At 45.2% G+C, this 24948-nt stretch overlaps 3 protein-coding genes across 3 annotated transcripts; all 3 read right to left on the bottom strand.

Moving 5' to 3' along the window:
• Window positions 1-86: 86 nt before the first annotated feature.
• Window positions 87-6881, bottom strand: KGD4 (alpha-ketoglutarate dehydrogenase subunit 4; the record flags this gene model as incomplete). Its single annotated transcript, XM_082013464.1, has 4 exons — window positions 87-184; window positions 962-1164; window positions 5996-6059; window positions 6843-6881. The coding sequence occupies 4 exons, from the start codon at window positions 6879-6881 to the stop codon at window positions 167-169; spliced, it is 324 nt and encodes a 107-aa protein (XP_081869590.1). The 3' UTR covers window positions 87-166.
• A 1098-nt stretch (window positions 6882-7979) lies between these two features.
• Window positions 7980-19938, bottom strand: CENPH (centromere protein H; the record flags this gene model as incomplete). Its single annotated transcript, XM_082013768.1, has 9 exons — window positions 7980-8066; window positions 9616-9779; window positions 13953-14004; window positions 14289-14352; window positions 16359-16415; window positions 17544-17618; window positions 18043-18091; window positions 19375-19430; window positions 19559-19938. 9 exons carry the CDS (start codon window positions 19936-19938, stop codon window positions 7980-7982), a joined length of 984 nt encoding a protein of 327 aa, XP_081869894.1.
• Window positions 19939-20491: 553 nt separating this feature from the next.
• On the bottom strand, window positions 20492-24657 carry CCNB1 (cyclin B1; the record flags this gene model as incomplete). The annotated part of the gene is made up of 8 exons (XM_082013767.1): window positions 20492-20602; window positions 20855-20965; window positions 21737-21877; window positions 22313-22549; window positions 22945-23103; window positions 23485-23667; window positions 23777-24124; window positions 24637-24657. The coding sequence occupies 8 exons, from the start codon at window positions 24655-24657 to the stop codon at window positions 20492-20494; spliced, it is 1311 nt and encodes a 436-aa protein (XP_081869893.1).
• Between the last annotated feature and the right edge of the window lie 291 nt (window positions 24658-24948).

Below are 24948 nucleotides of genomic sequence, written 5' to 3'. Positions count from 1 at the left end.
CCTCAATCACAAATCAATACATAGTGTGTTCTTCCAACCTCCTCACCCTTCATACAGGTTTTTATTAAGCTATTTGTATACAATCATTTGTAATATTAAGGAAACGACTTTATTGTGAATGCAATACTTCATTCTTCAACAGTGGCCAACGAACTATCGTCCATACTTATTCTGGACCTCCACGCTGTAAAAGAAAAGCGGACAGTTAATACAGTCCACTAGAAGAATGGGCAATGGAGATAAAATCTTTTGCACCATTACAAACGAACAGAGTTCTAGTTTTAACTTCAGATTTATACATTGATTTTTAAACTATGTAAGAACATGCACAGAGTGTCAAACACCAGCATCTATCAGCAACAGCTCTGCTTTTTTCAGAGAATACAAAAATAACAACACTGAGAACTGTACAGAACAAGAGTAGGTTTTTCTTGCCTTTCATGTACAATGCTTATTTGCAAATAATGCAGAAAATATTTATATCTAGTTGAACAAAATGTTTCCACTACTAGAAATACAAGAGTTAACTTACTAATAAATAACTTACAAAAAATGATTTTGGACTTTGATCACCAGGTGATCAAAGTCCAAATCGCCTTTGCTGATGTAAGAGCAGACTCCTGTGCTCTTGTCCAGTACATTGAAATTGCACATGAAACAGCTGTTACAACACAAGTAGTGACGGTGATTAATGTAGGCTACAACTATCGCTAGCTATCTGCATGTTTAAGTCCGTTTCTCTCCCCTCAGCAATACCACAAACTACTGATTAGTGAGAGTTGGGTACCTTGTGTATTAAGAATTTGTAGTTTGGGTATTATGCATCAAAGCCATGAACGCTAGGAGTGCACCCTTACCAAGAATTACAATGCAATACCATATTTGAAACTTTGAAGAAGGTGTAGAAATCAGCTAAATGCTAGGTAGGTACAGACAATACACACCAATAAATGAAACTTACTTGAATAAATTCAATCTCTTCATCTGACATAAGTTTCCTTCTGTATTTCTGAGGTAAGGTTCTTGCTAATTCAGAAGTGTCAGGTGTACCTTGTACTCTACTAACAGATGAGATATTTTGAAATGCCAGTGATCTGCCTCCTACAGACTCCTGTGCTTTTGAAGCATGGAGAGATGGCACACTTGCTTGTAGAGATTCCTGTACTGAAACCCAGATTGCAGAACCATTTACAGAGATATAACAAGACTGTAAAATTAATGAGCAACCAATAAAGTAACCAGTTACCGACAATTTTCTTCATTAAAACAAATACTTAAAATAATTAAGACACTCTACTTCTCACAACCTGCATTCTTGTTAAATGTATCAAGAGCACAGTGAAAAAATTCTGACAGTAAAAGAAAGCATCTAGAAATAGAATCGTAAATCAGCATATATCTTAACAAAGGCTTTTTTACTGGGAAGCTGTACTTAAGGAAAAAGCATAAAGTGCCATAAATGTGTGTGTGGAGGCAGTTATGTAGAAAGGTAACTAAGACAAATAACTAAGATCCACTGAGATGATGCTTTTTGTTTACTGCGACTGTAAAGCCAGACAAGTGGAAAAAAGGTGGAGGCTTATAGAAAGATAAAGCTCACAGCTATGACATACCACGACATGCAATGCAGTGTTCTACCCATTTTTTATATTACAAAATGGCATACCAAATTTTATTAATGATGTGCAGAATGACCACCAAGCATTGGGCATCAGCAATCAATGTTAATGAAATGCAGAGACCAAGGAGCGCATGAACTACTTTACAGGCGAGGGCCAGGAGCTAGGCTCAAGGAATTCACATTAGAGAAGCTGCCTTGAGTTTGAGGATAGGAGAAGAGGAGTTTGAGGATAGGAGAAGAGATGACAAAAGGGCAGGGCTGTCAAAGTCAGCATTCTGAACCTTACGTCTGTCCCACCATGGCTGATTTTACAATGGAAGTACACAATTACCCCACCAGGCTGGATGGAGTCTCACAGCAATATGCTTACTTCGTAAGCACTCAGACCTTTATATATAAGGTTCAAACACCTGATAAAAGCCGAATGCTTCCACAGGAAGTCCTTCTCAGTGCTCCTGAAAAATGAGGAAGACAAATGCAACACCCAAACAGCTGTGACAGAGGGACTATATAATTGTAAAATAAGTAGCATCAAGACTGGATGAGTCAACGAATGTGAGGAGTTAAAATACCACAGCACCACCTGCCTCTCTCCCTCCTGGCTCCAAGAAGATCAGTGAGGACAAAGGAGAGGAGCCAGTTTTAGCCATAGTGAGTCTGAGTCAATGGCAGGATTGGGACATCAAACATCTGCTGCAATGTGATCAAACCATCATCAGTAAGAAAAAAAAGCACCACTGAGAGGCATATTCAGAAGTTCTCAGGCAGAAGACTGTATACAAAAGTCCCAAGTTGATCAGGTGGTACAGGAACAACAGAAGGTCCCAAACAGAGGAAGAAGGAAGAGAGCCTATCAGAAGGAGCAGATTCTGAACGGGGAGCAAAGTATTTTTGTTTCAAGAAATAATATACCTTATAAATGAAGAAACAAGAAACAGTTTCTCCCAGTTTGTTTCATACACCACAGAAATGTCTACAGATTTACCAAAGATTTTCCTCTGTTCTATGTTTCAGTGTGAAGTGCAGTTGGAGTAGATGCATTAGTCAATTAAAAACATCAGCAGTCAAAACCCAGAATCAGATTTAATACTGCTGTGGCTTTAGCTCAGATATAGTCTCTACTGTATTTTTCCCTCCCCTGTTTGAGACCATCACGTTGCAGTAGCAATACTGTAAAAGACTAAAAAAAGGCCCTACAAGCTTAGTCTTGATCTGCAGAGCTCTGGTTATGTAGAACCAACAGTCTGGTACAGTGAAACTCAGCTATTGCTACAGCATTCATGCAAGATGAAGTAGATTGCAATTTACTAATGAGATGACAGAACCTGGTTAAGGTAGAAAAGTCTAACATACTTAAAAGATACAGTCACAAAAATCTTCTGATGCAGAGAAGACAAAGAGGTAAGTAACATATTTTCAAGCCTTTGCGAAAGCAATTCACAGGCATGAGAAGTGGTGCACTTGTCTGAACATAAAGAATTTTGACAGAAAGTTATTGCAGAACATAGATCCTAAAGAGTTCACAGTTGAGTCAGAAGTGGCACTGATACGTACTGTAGATATTTCGTAATGTTAACAGATAAACTAAACAAAAGCTAAATCACAAATGTGATAATGCTGTGGCAAATAATGTGGTATGGTTATAATTTCTAAAGTAGTGAGAATAACATAACAGACCGTCTTAAGATACCGCCTACTTTAGTATTTTCTTTATAGTAGCTAGTATGGGGCTATGTTCTGGATTTGTGCTGAAAAGTGTTGATAATACAATAATGTTTTTGTCACTGTTGAGCAGCGCTTATACAGAGTCAAGGCCTTTTCTGCTTCTCACCTCACCAGTGAGTAGGCTCTGAGAGCACGAGAAGTTGTGAGGGGATGCAGCTGGGACAGTTGAGACTGTCTTATCTCAACCCACAAGTTTTCTCACTTCTATTCTTCTGATTCTCTCTCCCATCCCATCGGTGGGGAGTGAGCAAGTGCCCGTGTGGTGCTTAGTTGCTGGCTGGGGTTAAACCACAACAGTCCTTTTTGGCACCCAACATGGGGCTCAAAGATAATGACAGATTTGACTGGAATGTGCTGGATCGAATTTATAGCTGTTATTGCTGTTTACAGGCTCCTGGGCTTGCTTGCCTTTATATTAGACTGTAGTGCTCATCAGTGGTTGCTTTTTCTTCTGCTGTTTGCCTAACTGCCTACATCTTACTGTGCTGTGTCTGGGAACATTCTGATAAACAGCAATGGCCAAGCAGCTGGCCAGGGCATCACTGCGGTTTCTGTGCTACTATGGTGGACAGGCAGGAACTCCAGCGTGAACTCAAGTTGAAGGGCCTGAGACCTGTGGGTAAGTTCACACAGGAACAGGACAGCCCAAAGCATCTGTGGCCGTGCATCAGTCCACAGCAGAACAGATACATCTTGAAGCAACTGTGGCCATAGTTATGTCTGTGCTACAGCAGGTATACCTCTGAAGGGGTTGTGGCCCAACGATAAATCCATGTCATAACAGGCACGCCTCAAAGCAACTGTGGTTGTGGGTAAGTCCATGCCACTGGAGAGACTGTGGCTGACAGGTAAGGCTCCACTTACACCCCTATAGGACTGCAGTCTGTGGATAAGTCCAAGCCAGAGCAGGGGCAAGAGGAGTTCATTGCAATGTTAAACCCAATGGTCCGGTCCAAAGGGGCCAGGGGTAGAGATGGTAATGGAAATACCTTTAAATTGCTGTAACCCAGCATGTGAGTTGCTTGTTATGGGAATTACTATAGCAGGAACCACACAAACCAGTAGAAGAGAAGCCTTACAAGAGCAGTGCAAGTGCAGCACTGACCTGACCTACCTTTGGTGCCTAGAAACATCATGCAACACATCACCTCTCCTGTTCCGAGTGACCACCATAACAGATGGAGCCCAAAGTCATGGATTAAATTAACTCAGTGGACATCTGTGGGCATTTTATAGACATTTTACAGGCATGGTCCACAGACTAAGGGAATGATAGCTATGTATTATATGAAAGCATGGCAAGGGGGGTGGTGATTAATGAGGTTGTATTGGATAGTGTGGTACCTGTGCATGACACAAATGGGATGGAATAAGGGGTGGAAAATGTACTGGTTTTGCTGGGATAGAGTTATTTTCTTCGTAGTAGCTAGTATGGGGCTACGTTTTGGATTCATGCTGGAAACAGCATTGATAGCGCAGGGATGTTTTAGTTATTGCTAAGCAGTGCTTACGCAGAGTCAAGGCCTCTTCTGTGTCTTACCCCACGGGCCAGTAGGCCAGGGGTGCAGTGGAAGCTCGGAGGGGACACAGCAGAGACAGCTGACACCAACTGACCAAAGGAATATTCCATACCATATGACGTCATCCTCAGCATATGAAACTGGGAGAAGAAGAAGGGGGGGGACACATTTGGAGTGATGGCATTTGTCTTCCCAAGTAACCATTATGTGTGATGGAGCCCTGCTTTCCTGGAGATGGCTGAATACCTGCATGCTGATGGGGAGTGGTGAATGAATTGCTTGGTTCACTTTGCTTTGCTCGCATGCGCGGCTTTTGCTTCACCTATTAAACTGTCTTCATCTCAACCCATGAGTTTTCTCACTTTACGCTTCCGATTCTGTCCCCATCCCACCAGGGGGCAGCAAGCAAATGGCTGTGTGCGGCTTAGTTGCTGGCTGAAGTTAAACCATGACACTTTCAAATACTTTGTTGACTCAAAAGGAGTATTAAAACAACAATGCTCATAAAACTTTGGTGTTTAAATGTAACAGTATTGGGAATCCTATAAATACCAACAGAAATATATGTGTAAAAATTAATGTCAAAGATTGCAATGAAATTAATTTTTTCTCAGCATTAATTAGTAGCACAAGGAAATACTTCTTAAACTATACAGTGGGATAGCTATCCCAGCTATAATCATGATTTTAAATACCACATACATAGTACCACATACATAGCACACACTAAGAAAAGAAGAAATGAGGAAAATGCAACATCATTTCTGCAAGTATCACCGAATACTTAAAGCTGCTTTGAACTGATGTGGGCATAGTAATTTCTGGCAAATATTAGTATTTGGAAAAATAGACTTTGCATATTAGAAAAACAACTCTGGAAATGTTTGTGAATCTGCCTTGACCAAGAAATAGACAAGCATCTATTATGTCAATTCCCACAGCTGTACAGAGTCTGAAATGAAAGTGTCAAAGAGTTGCCTTTAAACTAAACACAACTATGTTTCAGAAACCCTGCCCAAAATCAGCTGAGGTGCATAGTTGAAACAGAAGAATTGTGTACTGGTTCTTATATAAAACATATAATGCAAAGAAATGTGGCACAAGTTGTATCTATAGATGAAATACTTACTTTTAGGTTTAGGACTACTTTTTCTGTCTGGGAACTTAATTAACGGAGTATGTGGCTTGACTACCTAGAACAAGGCAAGGTAGTAGGAGAAACAAGGAGAGTAAAATATAATTCTAGACACACATTACCTTTGCACTAATAAAACTGAACATAGAACACATTAAACAACCACTTCTATACTGCCGCTTTCTGCACCACCACTCTGATAAACTTACTACTTATTAAAGGTCTATGATTACCCCAGGAGAAGTTTCACCTCTAAAAATATTCCCCCACCCTAGTGTCCAGAGCAGTAACAAGCATTCTGTTCCTTTTCTCACAGCGATCAGTGTGCGTGCAGAAACTGCTACCTCAGTTGCATAAATGCAATTATAAAATTGTAGCACACAGAACTGCTAGCTGTGCTTTGCCTGTACATATTTATTCAGCTGTCTGGACAAGACTGACTAGTTCCATTAAGAAAAAGCTATAAACTGTAAGGTTTAGTAGTCGAAGCCACACTGCTTATTTTTGAAACACAACTTCGGAAGACTCCATGTCTCACCTTTACCTTGAAGGGAGATGGCTTAGAAAAAGAGCTTAAACGGCAGACAAAATGCTGCGGGCTGCACCTTCGCATCCTTTTGTAACCGAGAACCTGGCACCAGCGTCAAATAACCAGCGACAGCGGGCGGGCCCCACCGCACGCCTCCTCCTCCGCGCCAAGGACACCGGCCTCCCCAGCGGCGCCTCAGGCCCCGGCCGCCTCAAGGCCTCGGCGGCAACACGCCAGGCGAGGCCCGCCGCCTCAGCCGGGCTCCCGGCCATAGCCGCCCCCCTCCTCGGGTCGGATCCCGAACGCCGTTACCTGAACGGCCCGAGTGGCGGCGGCCATCTTACTGCCCATGGTGAGTATCCCCAACCGCCGCTCCTCACCGCCCGCGCCGGAGGTGCAGCACCCGGCCGCCTACGGCGGGCGAGGAACCGCCCACAGAGGGCGTGGCCACGTCCGCTGTGGGTGGTGCTTCTCCCGTCGTGGCCCGGCCAAAATACGGCTACGGCAAAACAGCACTTAAAACTTAAAAAGAAAAAAAACCCAAACACCAAAAAACCAACACCCAACAAACTAAACCCAAAACCGGCTTAAGACAGCGTTTTATTTTTATTCCATTAAGAAGCATGCTATCCGCCTTTTAAAAGCTCATAAAAATAATTCAAAAGCAGTAACATTTTAACACATTACACACTAGGACTTCATCAATTTCCTTCAAACATAAAACATGCCTGCCAACAGAAAAAAAAATTAATAAACTGCTTTAGCTGCATAGTAATAGCATGCAGTCTGCTCTTCCATTTTACCTAAGTTTGTCATATTTTGGTACATGGAATAGCATGTAAAGGTTGCATCTAGTTAAGCAGAGCATCTAGCAGTAATCAGCATGTAGCTGTCACAAGTGACTTAAAAGCATACACTTTCCCGTGTTTAAAATTCTGTATAACTCATTAAGAAAAAACAAAACAGAACCCCAAAGACGAACTTAACTAAGTTTCCTGTCTGGGCTTTCCACAGGGGCAGAGAAGGGTCACAGAGCCTGTTGGGCGCTGCAGCCTGCTGGTTCCCAGGGGAAGCAGACAGAAACAGCATAGCCATGGTTTCAGCCCACTTTTACATGAAAGCTTGAAAAATAGCAATTATTTTTCTTTCTTGTGTAATTACTGCTTTTCAGAGGGAGATGAGCACTTGGGACAGGACAGCTACAAAGTGAGCGTTCAGGTACTTTAATGAGCTATGCTACCTTTTCAACCACTTATTGTGTACCAGGAATTAAATTTGATTTCACAGAGTTAAGTGGGGACATTCTACGTCTATGGGGAGAATGACAACTTCCATAAAAGTAATATTTTCAAATACTTAACAGTGATTTCATGATGCATGTTGATCTATCGAGTTTAGAACATTGATCACCTACACTGCATAAAATTAAACGCTCTTTCTCCTGACTCATTAAAAAACATTTTTTTCAAGCTGTAGAACAATTGCCTTTAAAGATGGATCTTCTGCCCAGTTAACTTGGCTTCCAATTATGATATTCTGTAAGAAAGAAAAATTTTAAAAAGCCTTTAAAAAGCATTATACCTAGTAAAATCTCCCCAAAGCCATCTTTTTTTAGTTCTTAATTTGGAAGCCCTTGAAGTTCATCATAGTGTTTGAAGTAGGCAAGATGGGGGGGAAAGAGGAGAAAGGGAACTATCATTTTAGATAATGTCATATATATTGTAAATATATAAGCCAAAAATAGGTGGTGCTCTGAACTTCCTGGAGGTGCTTGCACACTATCCCTAATTTAAAACATAGGGTTTTGGGATTTTTTTTTTTTAAACACAGGAAATAAAGTTTGCCTCAAACACAAGATAACAGTTAACATTCTCACCCTACCATTCTGGATTAAAAATGGGAATTATTAAATTTAACCAAAGATTGCCTCTACTTAGGGCTCAGAAGATTTCACAAACACAAAATCAGGAGATAATTCTAAAAATCTGATCTAAAACCCACTAAAACGTTTAATTTCTCATTCTCAATTTGAGATGCAACATTGTAGTCAATGCAAACTAGTAGTAGACATAACATGCAATACAAAGATGTGTGGCCCTTTTTCTGTCCTTGAAATTCTTCCAAATCCACAGCACGGTTACATCCTGTGTAACTAAAGCCCTCAAATATGATCTCCTTTTTCCCCAGTCTAAATTTAAGTAAACTTTGTGCACACTTAACTGGGACTTCATAACCTGTTTGCTGATAAACCCAAGAGCACTGCAATTGCAATTTACTTTTCACTGTTCCTCCCATCTTTGTACTTAATTCCCTGATCTCTGGGGCCAGGTGGAGGGAACCAGGACAAGTCACACAGTGAGATGCAGGCTACCAGACTGGAGCACAGTGGATGTGACCTTTAGCAGAGTCCCTCTGAGCAAAGGATGCTGCAGGAGGCCCTTCCACCCTATCCAAATTCATGAGGTTTTCTTCCTCACTTTGCATGACTCCACACTCCAGATGTGCAGCCATCCAGCTGCATGGATACAGACTAGTCAGCAGCATCAAATATGTGGGTAACCAAAAGGTTGAAGGCTACATCACTGGCTGTGGCTGCAGGCCAAAGGTTTCACAAGGCTGCAATGGGTGACACAGAGAAGCACATGTAGTCAGGAGGGGCAGACTGGGGAGCAGTAGTTTGGCTCATTAGTATCAAGACCCACTTATTTTTCCTAACCCCATGGGGGAAGTGATGAGGGTGTGGAGGGGGTATAGTGGTGACTCTCAGTGTAAGGAAAAACAGCCATTGCTGTGACAGATATTCTCTGAGAAAATACATTACTTTCATACCTTTGAGTGAACAAAGCAATAAAGATAGATTGATAGACTGCCCCTAAAGTCTGTAAATAATTATTCCAAAGAAGTTTGTGACAATATCATGCTTTTAGCCTTTAAAATAATAAAGTTTTCCTTTCACACAGCAGTTTTTCCATTATCATCCTTAAAGTTTTTAGAAAACAGTTTTGTTTGAAGTTATATTTACCATACACTATGTTATCTGGACTGTAATGCAAAACTGCAAACTTCCTTCTAAAAGCTACATTACCTGGAATACGTTTTGTATTACTGCAATCATCTCTCTCTCTTTTTGTAAGTTACCACATGTCTTCTCCAGCATTTTGGTCACTTTCGTAGTTGCCTGTTCTTCCTTGAGTTTTTTCATCATGGTTTGAATTTGCAGCAGTTTCTGTTCTCCAGCTATTTTTAGTGCTGTTCCATTATTAGGAAAAAGAAGTGTTAAGAAGTAGTTAAAGGAGCAGTAGAACTAAAGATATGTTTTTTCATCACAGACATCTAAAGCACTTTAACCACAATAACCCAAACTTCACACTCCATCCCTTCCCTCCAGTGTAACTTTTCTCAAAGGAGGAAGAGGGACTTTGCTTGCAAGCAAGCGGGGCTTATTGACAGGGCTTTAAACTAGACTTGAAGGGAGACAAGAGTAATATCAGGCTTACCCATGACAACCTGTGGGATGACACACCAAAGTTAGAGGGACAGGAGACTAGTGAGGGCCCTCAAATGGCTGCACCAGAAAAACACCTCAAAGGGATTAAGGGGTGTTCCTCTAAGAGGGTGACATGGCTGACAGCCCAGCTGAAGTGCCTCTACACCAATGTACACTGCATTGTCAAACAGGAAGAGCTGGAAGTCACCATGCTGCTAGAAAGCTACAACCTGGTTGCCAATACTGAAACTTGGTGGGATGAATCCCACAATGGGAGTGCGGCTATCGATGGCTACAGGCTGTTCAGAAGGGACAGCTTAGGAAGGAGGGGCAGAGGCATTGCCCTCTACATCAATAAATGGATAGAGTGTGAAGAGTTTTCTCTGAAGAATAGCTACAAGCAGGTCAGAAGCTTATGGGTAAGAATCAGAGACCCAGGCAACAAAGGGAACCTTGTGGTTGGTGTCTACTACAGGCCACCCGATCAAGGGGAGTCTATGATTAAGCCTTCTCACTCCAGCTACAGGAGGCATCACGCTCAGAGGCTCTCATCCTACCAGGGAACTTCAACCACCCTGACATCTGCTGGAAAAGCAGCACAGTGAGCTGCAGGCAATCCAGGAGACTCCTGGAGTGCACGGAGGATAACCTCCTGTGCCAGGCAATAGACAGCCCTGCCAGAGGGGAAGCCATACTGGACCTGTTGGTCACCAAGGCATGTGAGCTAATTGGTGACATCAACATTGGAGGCAGCCTGGGCTGCACTGACCATGCACTGGTGGAGTTCGCAGCCCTGAGGGATATGGGGCAGGCAAAGAGTAAAGTCAGTACCCTGAACTTGAGGGAAGCAAACTTCCAGCTCTTCAGGGGGTTAGTCAATAGGACTCCCTGGGAAACTGCCCTCAGGGACAAGGGAGCAGAACAGAGCTGGCAGATGTCTAAGGACACTTTCAGGAGAGCGCAAGAGCTCTTAATCCCCAGGTATAAGAAATCAGGAAAGGAAGAAGGCAAGGGGCCAGCATGGCTGAGTCGAGACCTGCTGGTCAAACTAAAGGGCAAGAAGGAAATGCACAGGCAGTGGAAGCAGGGACAGACATCCTGGGAAGAGTACAGGGACACTGCCTGGTTGTGTAGGGCTGGGGTCAAGAAGGCCAAGGCACGGCTGGAGCCAAACTTGCCAAGGGATGCAAAGAATACTAAGAAGGGCTTCTACAGGTATGTCAGCCAGAAAAGGAAGGTCAAAGAAAGCATACGCCCCTTGATGAGCAAGACTGGCAAACTGGTAACAACAGATGGGGAGAAGGCTGAGGTACACAAGGACTTCTTTGCCTTAGTCTTCACTGGCAGTCTCTCTTCCCACACCTCTCGAGGGGATGGACTCCAAGATGGGGACTAGAAGAGCCAAGTCCCTCCCACTGGAAGAGAAGGTCAGGTGTGAGAACACCTGAGGAACTTGAACATATCCAAGTCTATGGGACCTGATGAGATGCATTCCAGAGTTCTGAGGGAATTGGCTGATGTAGTTGCCAGGCCACTCTCCACAATATTTAAAAAGTCCTGGCAGTCAGGTGAAGTCCCTGCAGACTGCAGAAAGGGAAACATTGCACCCATTTTTAAAAAAGGGTAGCAAGGAGGGCCCTGGGAACTACTGACCTGCCAGCCTCACCTCTGTGCCTGGGAAGATCATGGAAGAGATTGTCCTAGAAGCTATGCCAAGGTACATGGAGGACAGGGAGGCAATTTGAGACAGACAGCATGGCTTCACCAAGGCCAAGTCCTGCCTGACCAACCTAGTGGCTTTCCATGATGGAGTGACCACAGCAGTGGACAAGCTGCTGATGTTGTCTGTCTGGACTTCTGTAAGGCCTTTGACATGGTCCTCCACATCATCTTTGTCTCTAAATTGGAGAGAGATGGATTTGATGGGTGGAGTGTTGGGTGGATGAAGAATTGTTTGGATGGTCACATCCAGAGGGGAATGGTCAATGACTCAATGTCCAGATGGAGATCGGTGATGGGCAGCACCCCTCAGGGTCCATACTGGGACCAGTACTCTTCAATATCTTCATCAATGACACAGTGGGATCAAGTGCACCCTCATCAAGTTTGCAGATGACACCAAGCTGAGTGGTGTGGTTGACATGCTTAGGCTGCCATCCAGAGGGACCTGGACAAGCTCAATGACTGGGCTGATGTGAACCTCATGAGGTTCAACAGAGCCAAGTACAGGGTCATGCACCTAGGTCAGGGCAACCCCCGGTATCAGTACAGGCTGGGGAATGAAGGGATCGAGAGCAGCCCTGCCGAGAAGGGCTTGGAGGTACTGGTGGATGAAAAGCTGGACATGAGCCAGAAGGCAAACTGTATCCTGGGCTGCATCCAGAGCAGCATGGCCAGCAGGTTGAGGGAGGTGATTCTGCCCCTCTGCTCTGGTAAGAGCCCACCTGGAGTTCCGCGTCCAGCTCTAGAGCCCTCACCACGGGAAAGGCATGGACTTGTTGGAGCAGGTCCAGAAGAGGGCCACCAAAATGATCAGAGGGATGGAACACTTCTGCTATGAAGACAGGCTGAGAGAGTTGGGGTTGTTCAGCCTGGAGAAGAGAAGGCTCCGGGGAGACCTTGCTGCAGCCTGACAATACTTAAAGAGGGCCTATAAGAAAGATGGGGACAGACTTTTTAGCAGGACCTGTAGCAATAGGACAAGGGGTAATGGTTTTAAACTAAAAGAGGGTAGATTCAGACTGGATAGAAGGAAGGCATTTTTCACAATGAGGGTGGTGAAACACTGGCACATGTTGCCCAGAGAGGCCGTAGATGTCTCATCACTGGAAACATTCCAGGTCAGGTTGGACAGGGCTCTGAGGAACCTGATCTAGGTGAATATGTCCCTGCTTATTGGTGGTATGGGGGTTGGACTAGATGACCTTTAAATGTCCCTGCCAAAACTATTCTATGATTCTATATATCCCAGGATACTCCTCTCACACAAGCGGCAACATGTGCTGTGGCTACCTTATGTCAATGTACATCAATTGGTTCCCTGGCTACTAGCAAAACAGATTACTTTGTATGCTGTCTGCATTTCCATCAGACAGATTGTAATTTGAACATCTGTCCTACACCTCATCTTTGGTTGTCACAATTTTCATAGTCAGGTGTTTAAAATCCTTTCCCCTTTTTCAAATTTGATTGAAAACAAACTCCAAAGTCATACAAGGGATGTATGGAAAATAGCAGTGTATGTTACTAGCTTTTTACAGGCTGAATAAAGCCGTTTAGGGACAGTTCATACATTGAAAGAATGCTGACACAGCATTCCTTCCTTTATTTCCGAAGATCTTCGGTATGTTCATTTTTTCCTAGGAAGACAGATATTTCATTGTGTTTGGTCATTACCATCAACATATACATCACTTCTTATGCATGAAACAATAGCTGGGAAAAGTGTTGGGAAACCTGGTCATATGACACTAGGAGCATTCAGAAAACATTTACCTTAAGTTCTGAAGATTGACTTCACATCTAAATGTGACTCACTAACAAGCCTACTGAATACCAACATACATACTATTACAAGAGTTCTTTTTAAGTAAATACCCTCCCCTATTCTGTAAATATTTCATAAAGTCTGACAAGAAAATCCTTTAGGTGTTGTAAGACTGATTTAAATTAATATGCATAATTTTCTGGGGATCCTGTGCTAAATAAAATACAACCACACTTAAGTGTCTTCTTGCATCTCATTATGTGTCAGTCTCATGCTCAAGTAGGCAACATACCAGCTCATTTTTACAGTACTTCCTACTTTTTTCAGAATTTATAAGTGTTGAGAGTTCTGCAGTTTTACTTGATGTAAATTAATATTGCTACAAGAAAAACTTTAAAATATGAACTATACATTCAAATGTAAAACAGTCAAGATAGCTAACACTTACAGAGTCTTTTCCTTTTAACGTCAGTCAATTTCTGTTCCTTCTCACGTGCTTGCTGAAAGAAAAAAGTGTTAAAAAAAGTGTTTCGTAGACTCTCAGCTCCAGAAAATATTGAAAGATGCTAATTCTACCCACAGAAGCATACTTTCTTACTTACACACTTTAAATAATCATGTCAGTAATCTTAACACCAGTAAACCAGTAAAAACTGCACAGTTTGGGCCACTTATTCAGCTTCAGATGACTTGCACAATCCCGTTACTTTTAAATTACGTTTCTGCCCATGTTGAGGTTGGTAGACCTGCACAACAGCAACAGAAGGTACCAACTGCTACTTACCTGCTGACACTCAATTACTTCATTGCTGAGCATTACTATGTCTTTCATAGTTTCCATGATCAGTCTAAAGAAGGAAACACAGGTGCACACCTTAAGACCCTTAATATGAGTCAACAGCATAAATTTTCAATCAAGGTTATTTGGATTAAACAAAAAAATCTCCACTCCTCTAAAACCAAAATAAAGCATGCTTTTTTTTTTATACAAACTGCACCCTTTCTTTTTTACAGTTATTACATGAAGTACTGTTGTAGGGGCAAAATAGTCTCCTTATTTCCCTCTGTATTGGGTTTGTGTGGCAAGGTTGCAGTAGTGGGGCGGGCTGCAGGGGTGGCTTTTGTAAGAAGTTGATAGAGGCTTCCTCTGTGTCTAATACAGCCAGTGCCAGCTGGCTCCAAGATGGACCCACTGCTGGCCAAGGCTGAGCCTATCAGCAACAGTGGTGGCACATCTGGGATAACATATTTAAGAACAGGGGAAAAAACAGTACACAGCATTTGCAGCTAGAGAGAGGAGTGAGAATATGTGAAAGACAACTCTGCAGACACCAAAGCCAGTGCAGAAAGAAGGGCAGGAGAGACTCCAAGCACCAGAGCAGAGATTCCCTTAAGGCCTGTGGAGAAGATCAGTGAGGCAGGCTGTCCTCCTGCAGCCCATGGAGCTCCACAGTGGAGCAGATCTCCACCTGCAGCCTGGGGAGGACGCCATGCTGGAGCAGGGGGATGCCTGAAGGAGGCTGTGACCCTGTGGGAAGTCTGCCCTGGAGCAGGCTCCTGGCAGGACCTGTGGACCCATAGAGAGGAGCCTACATTGGAGCAGGTTTGCTGGCAGAACTTGTGACCCCATGGGGGACCCATGCTGGAGCAGCCTGTTCCTGAAGGACAGCACCCTGTGGAAGGGACCCAGGCTGGAGCAGTTCATAAAGAACAGCAGCCTGTGAGGACTCACATTGGAGAAGTTTGTGGAGGACTCTGCCCTGTGGGAGGGACCCCACACTGGAGCAGGGGAAGAGTACGAGTCCTCCCTGTGAGGAGGAAGGAGCAGCAGAGACAACATGTGATGAACTGAACATAACCCCCACTCCCCATCCCCCTGCGCTGCTCAGAGGGAAGAGGTAGAAAATTGAGATTGAAGTTGAGCCTGGGAAGAAGGGAGCGGTAAGGGGAAGGAGTTCTAAGATTTGGGTTTATTTCTCATTATCCTAGTCTGATTTTGATTGACAATAAAAAATGTTTTCGTTTTGGGGAAACTAATCTAATGTTTTGCCCATAACTGTAATTGCTGAATGATCTCCCCTTTTCCCAATCTCCACCCACAAGCTTCTCACATTTTCTCTCCCCCGTCCAGCTGAGAAGGGGAGTGGTAGAGCAGCTTCGTTGGGCATCTCACATCCAGCCAGGGTCAACCCCCCACACCCTCTCAGTTTCTCTAATGTTTCAGTTAAGACTGTCTAACATTTGAAATCACAGAGCTTGGAAGGAGTCAAGGAAGCCTAGCCACATAATGGCTAAGAATTGAAGCTCCTGAATTCCAGTACATGGCAGAGACATCATGGAGACGCCATGTTTTCAGCTGTATTTCCAACAAATTAAACTTATCATATTACACTTCATATGTGTGCAACCATTAATATTAGACAGGAAATTAAAAGCTAATTTTAAACATGTTTGAAACTTTCAGTTTTTTCAAGGACACTAAAGCTCCTACGTAATTAATGAAGGCAGCAAAGCAGAGGCAAGGTGCTGTTATAAGCATGTAATGTGAGCTCAACTATTATAATCGCAGAAAACTCATGCATTAAAGACAAACTCTTAAGTACAGTTCTCACTAGTGAATCAAAAATTATGTCTTCTGTAATCAAAGGTTAATTCAGAGCCAAATGTAAATCTACCCCGGGTGTCAGAAGTCTGATCATGCTCATTCTAGCCAGAAGGTGGACAGTATATCATTCAGTCAAAACTAGAAGGAAGCTTGCTTTTAAAAAAGGTGCAGCAAAAGTAATGTAGAAATGGGTCACAAACTGTGAAAGTCTATTCCTTTCTAGCCATTCTTTACCCAAGAACACCTTACCGTGAGTCATTATCATTTTGCTTCAATTTGTTTCTCAGGGCAACTGTAAGTTGGATCCTGCATAGCGTGGGAAGAAACATAACTGATGAGAAGCGATGAGAACTGATATGAAACTGGGACACACACATTTAGGTAAGTAACAGAAGAGATCTTTCCAGCATTCCATTTATGTCCACTTTCACACTGGAATGATGTATATATATAAAAAAATCAGCACTTCAAATACCACGCTTAAATAATGGGTCTTAACTCTCAGGACAAGAAAAGCATCTCAATGATTATTTGTGAGAGTGACAACTCCTTCCTTTCTTGACAAACATGCTCAGATACCATTAATCCCAGAGTGTGCAAAAGGGAGGCTTGGCAAAGGTGGGAATTCAAACAAACAGCCATGTAACACAGGAACCATACAACAGTTATCAACTTCCCAGTTTTCATGTGCATTTGTGAAATACTGCCAAGAAATATGTTTACTGATTTATACGGTGAGACTTCCACAATTTTGCAGGAACACTTGCATTTATGCATTTCAACTTGTAATATTTTGTTCTCCATGGCATATGAGAGAACATATTATATTATTATGGTATATTATGCAAGTACTCCACACCTCAAATCCTGTGTTCAGTTTTGGGCCCCTCACTACGAGAAGCGATGTTGAGGTGCTGGAGCATGTCCAGAGAAGGGCAACGAAGCTGGTGAGGGGTCTGGAGCACAAGTCTGATGAGGAGCGTCTGAGGGAACTGGGTTTGTTTAGTCTGAAGGAGGCTGAGGGGAGACCTTATGGCTCTCTACAACTACCTGAAAGGGGGTTGTGGTGAGGTAGGTGTTGGTCTCTTCTCCCAAGTAACTAGTGATAGAACAAGAGGAAATGGCCTCAAGTTGCACCAGGGGAGATTTAGACTGGATATTATGAAAAATTTCTTTATGGAGTGAGTGGTCAAGCATTGGAACAGGCTGCCCAGGGAGGTGGTGGAGTCACCATCACTGGAAGTATTCAAAAAAACATGTGGACATGGCACATTCTGTATTTCCACCTACATTCCTACCGGTTCAGTGGTACAATCTCTCATGTTTGTAACACACCATATCACTTTGAAATCCTATTTTAATCAGAATTATGTATATATTCATGTATGTCTGCAGAAAAAAACAGAAAACATCCGAAGAGGAACAAAATTCTACCTTTGCAAGGCTAATGTCTTGTTCTGGAAAGAGACTTTTACTTCCTCCATATCTTTTTCCACATCTTGTACAGCACTGAAGGAAAAAAGCAACAAGCAACCCCAAACAGTGTGAAGATAACAGAAAAATTAAAAGCAATGTCACATTTTTAGCTTGCTCCCTATGTGTCTAAAGTAAGACTTTTTCCTGTAAACCATAAATTATTAAGGCCGGGGTATTTTAGCACATGAAATTATATTAGTGAATTCTATCCATTACAAGGAGGACTGCAAATTTAGAAGCCACATCAGCTATAGAACTACTTTAGGAGACCAAGTAAAATATTTCTTCCCGTATTTGCTCGTAATTTCCTTTATTTTCACCAGACTCCTGCAAAATACTAATTGTTAATACAGAGGTTTATTAAGAAGGAATAACTGAAAGAGAGCCTCCAAGTTCAGTTCTTAACCCTTCTCCATTTTAAAATACATCAAAAATTCGAAGTTATCCAGTGACATACCTCTTGATAAACTTTTCTTCAATGATGTGGTCAAGGTAAGTGTCTTGACCTACAAAGAATGAACATCAGTAAAAACAGCACAGAATCTTTTAAATCCAGTCTACAGAGCATAAAGGATAAGCAGTCTGATGGCTATCCTGGCAAGGTATTTCTTATTCCTACCTCCATGCCTTATCTCTTCCACTGTTAGTGACACTACAGTATCAATCAGCTGTATCAAAGAAATAATCAGTCTTTAAAATATTTCCATTTAGCACTTTTTAGCCAGAGCTGGCTTACAGCATTGCTCTATATATGCAGCTGGCTGGTTCAGTGGAAGAGGACACAGGCAACAGGAACACAGTGGGAACTAGAAGAAACACCTTAAATCAGTATTGCTGCCAAACACTTTGGCAGACTTTTGGTAAGACTTCAGCCCTAGTGATCAATTTCCTGAAAACCATCACCACATGTAAGAACAGTCTAAAGGGAAAAACCAAGAGGAGAAAGGGCAGCAAGCAATAATGACATGGACATTTTGTACACATTCAAACATACCTCCAACAGCCATCTACCAAACACAGTAATATGCTCAGCCAAGAAAAAAAATTTCATTATTACAACAAGCACTTTTCATAAAGAAGGCCAACCATATCCTGGGCTGTATCCAAAGAAGCATGGCCAGCAGGTTGAGGGAGGTGATTCTGCCCCTCTGCTCTGGTAAGAGCCCACCTGGAGTCCTGCGTCCAGCTCTAGAGCCCTCACCACAGGAAAGGCATGGACCTGTTGGAGCAGGTCCAGAGGAGGCCACAGAATGATCAGAGGGATGGAACAGCTCTCCTATGAGGACACGCTGGGAGAGTTGGGGTTGTTCAGCCTGGAGAAGAGAAGCCTCTGGGGAGACCTTATTGCAGCCTTCCAGTACTTAAAGGGGGCTTCTAAGAAAGATGTGGACAGACTTTTTAGCAGGGCCTGTAGCAATAGGACAAGGGGTAATGGTTTTAAACAGAGGGCAGATTCAGACTGGATAGAAGGAAGGCATTTTTCACAATGAGGGTGGTGAAACACTGGCACATGTTGCCCAGAGAGGTGGCAGATGCCCCATCCCTGGAAACATTCCAGGTCAGGTTGGACGGGGCTCTGAGGAACTTGGTCTAGTTGAAGATGTCTCTGCTCACTGCAGGGGGCTTGGACTAAATGACCTTAGAAGGTCCCTTCCAACCCAAAGAGTCTATGATAAATAATTTTTGAAGATATAAATGTTAGCCACATCACATTCTTTATCACTGTAACATCACATTAAGAGGAAGCACAGGAGATTGTTGGAGGGAGTTGGAGTAGGGATAAGCTTACTGGCATGAACTGTGGTGCTGCATTCCATAAGCTGCTGCTTCATCTGGTCCCTCAGGCTGGAACAGAAGCCAAGTGATAACGATCAGACCATGCGCCCCGGCCGCAGCTACCGGCCCTCACACCCACCCCTACCTACTCGCAGCCACCAGCACCCCACAAGCTCCCCGGCCCCCTCAGCACTGACCGGAGGAGCGCGAGGACGTCCGCCTTCATCGTCACCTGGGCCTCCGGCCTGTCTTGCACCACCGCCACGGCGCCTGGCCCCTGCTGCAGAGGCTCCATGGTCGCCTCTTCAAACTTCCCGCGCGCGCCCCTCAGCAGCGCGGCCACAGATTGCTTCTGCCTGGACGGGCGGGGCTCTCCAAGCACCCCACAAATGCTTCCAGCCAATCCTGGTCCTCTTTCCGTATCGACGTTTCGGCGCTCGGCCGCCAGGGGCCGTGGATGGGAGGAGTAGGGGTTTCCTGGGGGGACGGGGCAGCGCCGGCGGGGAGCCCCGCGCCGCCCGGTGACAGCCAGGCCTCGGCCCGAGCCCCCTGTTTGACAGGGGCTGCCTACGGCCATCAACAGGACATGCGTTGGCTGCTGAGATTATTCCCCAGTAAAGCACCCTTCAGCGGCAGCGGGCACAGGAACACAGATAAACAGAAGGTACGCAGGGCAAAGACAAAAAGATGGGGGGAGGGGTAGGCAAGGAACAATTACCACTTCTCAGTCAGGACAGATACAGCGCTCTGACCAGCCTTCTTCTAGAAGTAGACTTGATATTTACTGTAGTATGTTCTTGTGAATAACTTACCTAGTAACTATGAGTTAGTAGAGCTGCACTCTCTCTGCCACCGCATTAGCCCGAGCCTGTGCCAACATTCCTGCCTGTACCAGATCAGTAAACTCAGCCAGGCTAGTCCCAAAGAGTACACAATGCCTCCCACTGTTCACAGCCCCCACATAGATTGCATGGTTGTAGGAGAAAGTTAACTGGACTAATAACAAACAACATAGATAAAAGGCTAAAGTGCTTTATTAAAAGGCAAACATGCACAAATAAAACATTATATAGTTTATATATATACAGAAATGGTACATAGTTCCAATGTTGTGTCAGTTCATATATGAACTAAAAATTTCTAATTAGAGGTTGAGCTAGATCCTGTATGGTAGAAGAGCCCAGCTCTTGAATGGTGCTTATCTTGACATTTTTCCTGCTGGCATATTTGTTCTTGATTGCCTGCAGAGGAGTAAGTTTCCTTAAGTTTACCCTGTTCATAAACTTACACTGTTCCAAGCTCCCATGAGGTCAAGCAAGCCCATGCTGGCACCCAAGACCAGTTCACAACTGGCTCAGGCCACTTTGCCAAGATAGGGACCTTTAGCTGAACTGAGCAGGTCTGACAGCAGTGGCTAAGCTAAGCCAGCTTCAGATCACCACTTATTGACACTTAACCACACATACTCCACATACACACAGCAAGATTCTTACCCTCTGCTTGCTAATGCCATCATTCAGAAGTAGTACATTCTTCGCCATGTGCCGCATAACTGGAAGAAGGTCACTGTCTGTGTAAGATGTGTAATGTTGCAGAGTTGGTGTCTGAAAGGAAGGGGAGTCATTAGTGTTGTGGTTTCACCTGGCATAGCCAAACCACACTGCCATTCACTGCAGCTGGATGGGGAGAGAAATCAGAAAAAAGGGTAAAGACAGTTTAGGACAGTGGGGGAGGAAGAGAATAATAATAAAAGAATATACAAAACAAGTGATGGGCAACACAATTGCTCACCACTCACTGACCAATGCCCAGTTAGTTCCTGAGCTGCAGCCCCTCCCCAGACAACTCCCCCAGTTTTGGTATGGAATATCCCTTTGGACAGTTTGGGTCTGCTGTCCTGGCCATGACCTCTCTGAACTCCAAGCACCCACCACCTTATCTGTGGCAGGCCAGAGCATGGGAGGCTGAAGAGTCCTTGACTGCTTAGCAACAACTAAAAATATCAGTACATTATCAACATTATTTTCATCCCAAATCCAATAGTGATAGCACTATACCAGCTATCAGGAAGAAAGTTAACTCTATCCCAAAACCAGGACAATTGTTCTAGAAGCCTTGTTCTAGTCTAGTCTGAGTACACTGGGTTCTTTGTCTTCTGTTGGGCTTGGGCAACTGCAGTCTTCTGTCTCATAGGGGAGGGTTAACAATTACTGCTCTACTGCTGTTCCCTTATAATGGGCCACAGGAAGACAAGAACATGCTGAGATACCACAAGGAAAGCAGTAGGCATGCACTAAGCCCAGAGTGGCCTTTTAAGCTGGTACACAGGCACACAGAGTCCCAAACTAGGAGGTGGTCTGACAAGCATGACTTACCCACTTACATCCATCAAGGAGTCTGAGAGCCAAACAGGAAGCAGCCGCTGCAGTCTTGGATGGAGGGAAATGAACCATATCGTAGTCTACAATAGACAACTCCATCAGGTAATTAGCCAGAGCAAGCTGCTTGGAGTTCACCTGCAATAAGTCAGAGTATTGGCTATCTCCAAGGCAAGAGCATCCTGTCAAGCCTTTGTTTAGCCAAGCAGGAAGAAATACTTCCTTAGTGAACATTTTCAGACCTATAGGCTCTGAAATTCAAGGGGCTTTATCACACAGCAGTTCTGAGCTGTTTAAAGCTGCTCATAGTCTAGGACCACTCCTCTCAACAGCAGTCTAGCAGTCACCTGCAGTACCAGGCAGGAATTTTAAGTCTGGTTTTGGGTGGGTATTGCTCAAGTGACTGAAAGCAGACAAACAAGATCTGTTCCTGCATGGGAGACAGGTCTCAACCAGGCTCAGTTGCTAGACTGTTGCAGTACTCAGAAGTTTGGAACCATTTTAACAAGCTTCCACAGTCAAGTATTGCATTTTACAGATACTGTTTACAATAGTACACATTCTCACCATTACCTTTGCAACCTTTGAAGCCCTCCTTAGGAAGTGCGGAGGGAGAGGGCGACCCAGACCGAAGTCCAGGGCTTGCAGGATCTTCCTTTCCATCTCGCGGATTTGAAGTTTTGTGTAAGTGTTATCAGTTATATAGGAAAAGTCTCCAATATGAGGGGGAAACACCTCTTCATATTTGCTGGCTATGAGAAGAGCTGTGACACCCACCAGCTGCAGCATAGTCTTGTGAACCACATTGTCCTGTAGTAAGAAACAGTAAAGATTTATCTAAATGACTTGGCTCAGAACAAAGCTTCTTAAGGTAGCCAATGTGAAATTTCTTGTATGGCAGAATGTTCATACTGGCATATACAGAATAACTGTACATCATCTGTTACCTCTGTCAGCATCTGCAAGGGTATTAGAAGGCTTTGAGATCAAATCAGAGAGAGAGAAGTAAGCAGTTTTGATATATCAAGTCACTGTTCATAGCTGAGGGGGTTGTGGTGCATACAGTTCAACATCAAATGCCCTTTGACAGTCAGCTGTATTTTGTTAAAGGTAACATGTCTAACCATGTATAGTGTTACTGACCAATGCACATTGTGCTTTAGCTTAGGGGAAAAGCATTGCCTGGCACTGGGCAAGAGACTCACCTGCAGGTAGAGATCGGTGATAGCAACTGCCATGTACAATGTCTCCTGCTGGAGTTTGAATTTCAGCTGTACTTGTACAAGCCAGTCCATTAGCACGGCACGCATGTACCCATTGATTCCCTGGCCAGCCAGGTATTTGGGTCTGACAGGTTGATTTTCCTATGTGGAAGGAACAGGGTTAATATTTAGTCACTTAGACGAGGCATTTGCAATGCCAAGCCTCTGCTGCATCTTAAGGCTTCTAAGGGGTTCAGTACAGACATAGCCCATAGCTGTAGGCCACAGGGCACAACGTTTCTTTACTAGAAGTGAGCTAGAAAGAGAATGATACTTAGTACCACCAGTTGGTTGGTCTAACAACCAACATCTGTTTATGTTACCAGCTCAATTTAATCTTGTATTTTACATTGAGGGATCACTTAGTGCCTCAGGAAAATCCATAGGTGAAAGCAAATACCAGCTCCCAGCCACACCTATAGTGACAGGTTCACCTTAAGTGTCAACAGATGCCCTTTGCAATTCTGACCTACTCCTACCAACCTCAAGGTCTCTCAGATACTTGTAGATGTCTTTCACATAGGCGCTGCAGAGGGTTGGATCAGTACCATCATCCTCATCTACATCTTCCACATCAAGCAAGATATTTGAAAAAGCCTGACACAGCAGGTCCTCTGACAGGGCACATCCAGATGCCTCTGTGTGGACTGGAGACTGAGGCCCTAACTGCAAGAAAATCTGGGATCAGTATGGGCAGCACCTCCATCCGCAGCTCTGTGTGCACCCAGCCATGGGGTGCACTGCACCCAACCACCGCAGAGCGTGCCCCCCCCACCGTGTGCCCCCTCCCCAGGGCTGGGGAGGGGGCACATGGCCCCAGGAAGTCCAGGGAAGGCTCCGCCTTGGACTCCAGCGCTGGCACCTCCTTCTTGGTAGTGGTCCTCAGCGTCCTCCTGGTAGCCATCTTCTCTTGCGGCATAGGGAGCACGGGCTTGATGGCCGGCTCCTGCCCGCAGCCCTCTTCCACCACCGGCTGCTTGGCAGCAGTCCACATCTTCGGCTCAGCGACACGGTTGCCGATGTCCCGCAGGGCGGTGCGGGGCCGCAGCTCCATGGCGTGGACGGACAGCGCTCCCCCGCGCCTGGCGGGGTGCTGCAGGTTCTTCTTGGCCGCCGCACGAGCCTGCTGGGGGGAGCGGGGCGGTCAGCGGCACTGCAGGAGCTCCGCGGCTGCCCCCCAAACCGCAGACCTGTAGGCGGGGAACCGGGGGAGGGTTGAACCGGGGCGGGGGGGCGGGGAGAGGCTGCACTCCGCCGAAGCTGGAGAGCTGTAAATGCAGACCTGGGGGGGCTGCACCCCGCCCGAGCGTGAGGCTGGAAGGGGGGCCGAGGGATGCCCCCGGGGAAGGAGAAGTGCGCGCGCACACACCACCAGCACCTCGGCCCCTCCGCCCCCCCCGCCGAGCCCGAGGTGAGCACAGGAGCTCGGGAGAGCTCCTTGCTGCGGCCCTCTCCGCCCGCGGAACTGGAGGGTTTCTGGGCAGACGGGAAGGAGGGAGCAGGACACCAGAGGGCCGCACGGCCTCCTCTCGCCCCAGGGAAGGGAAGGCCGAGACCCCGCACCACTCCCGCGGCGGGACACCCCTCTCCGCCACCCCCTCCCCTACGCGCCGACCGGCCCCGTCCCGCACTTACCCTGGTAACCCTAAGCGCCATAGCGGAACACCACAACCTGCGCAAACGTCAAACGAAGTGTGTGGCGCAGCGCGCCGCCGCGCGTTTAAATCTCCCAGCAGCCCCAGCTCACTGTCTGCCCGCTGCCTCCCTATTGGCTGCCGGCGGCCCCGCCCCAATGTGTTACCGTGGCCACCGGTGACGGACAGCACGCGTTTCCAAAATGGGCGGGGCTACGGCCGCGGCGGGCGGGGCCGGACCCACTCGGGCGCGCCCCTGAGCCGATTTCGGGCTGTTCTCCCCGCTACAGGGGGTCCCGGCCCCCGCGGGAGC

Source organism: Phaethon aethereus (assembly GCF_964289735.1).
Source record: "Phaethon aethereus genome assembly, chromosome: Z".
In the NCBI taxonomy this organism is placed as follows: domain Eukaryota; kingdom Metazoa; phylum Chordata; class Aves; order Phaethontiformes; family Phaethontidae; genus Phaethon; species Phaethon aethereus.
Note: the sequence above shows the minus strand (reverse complement) of the source record. Positions and strands in the feature narration are given on the sequence as shown.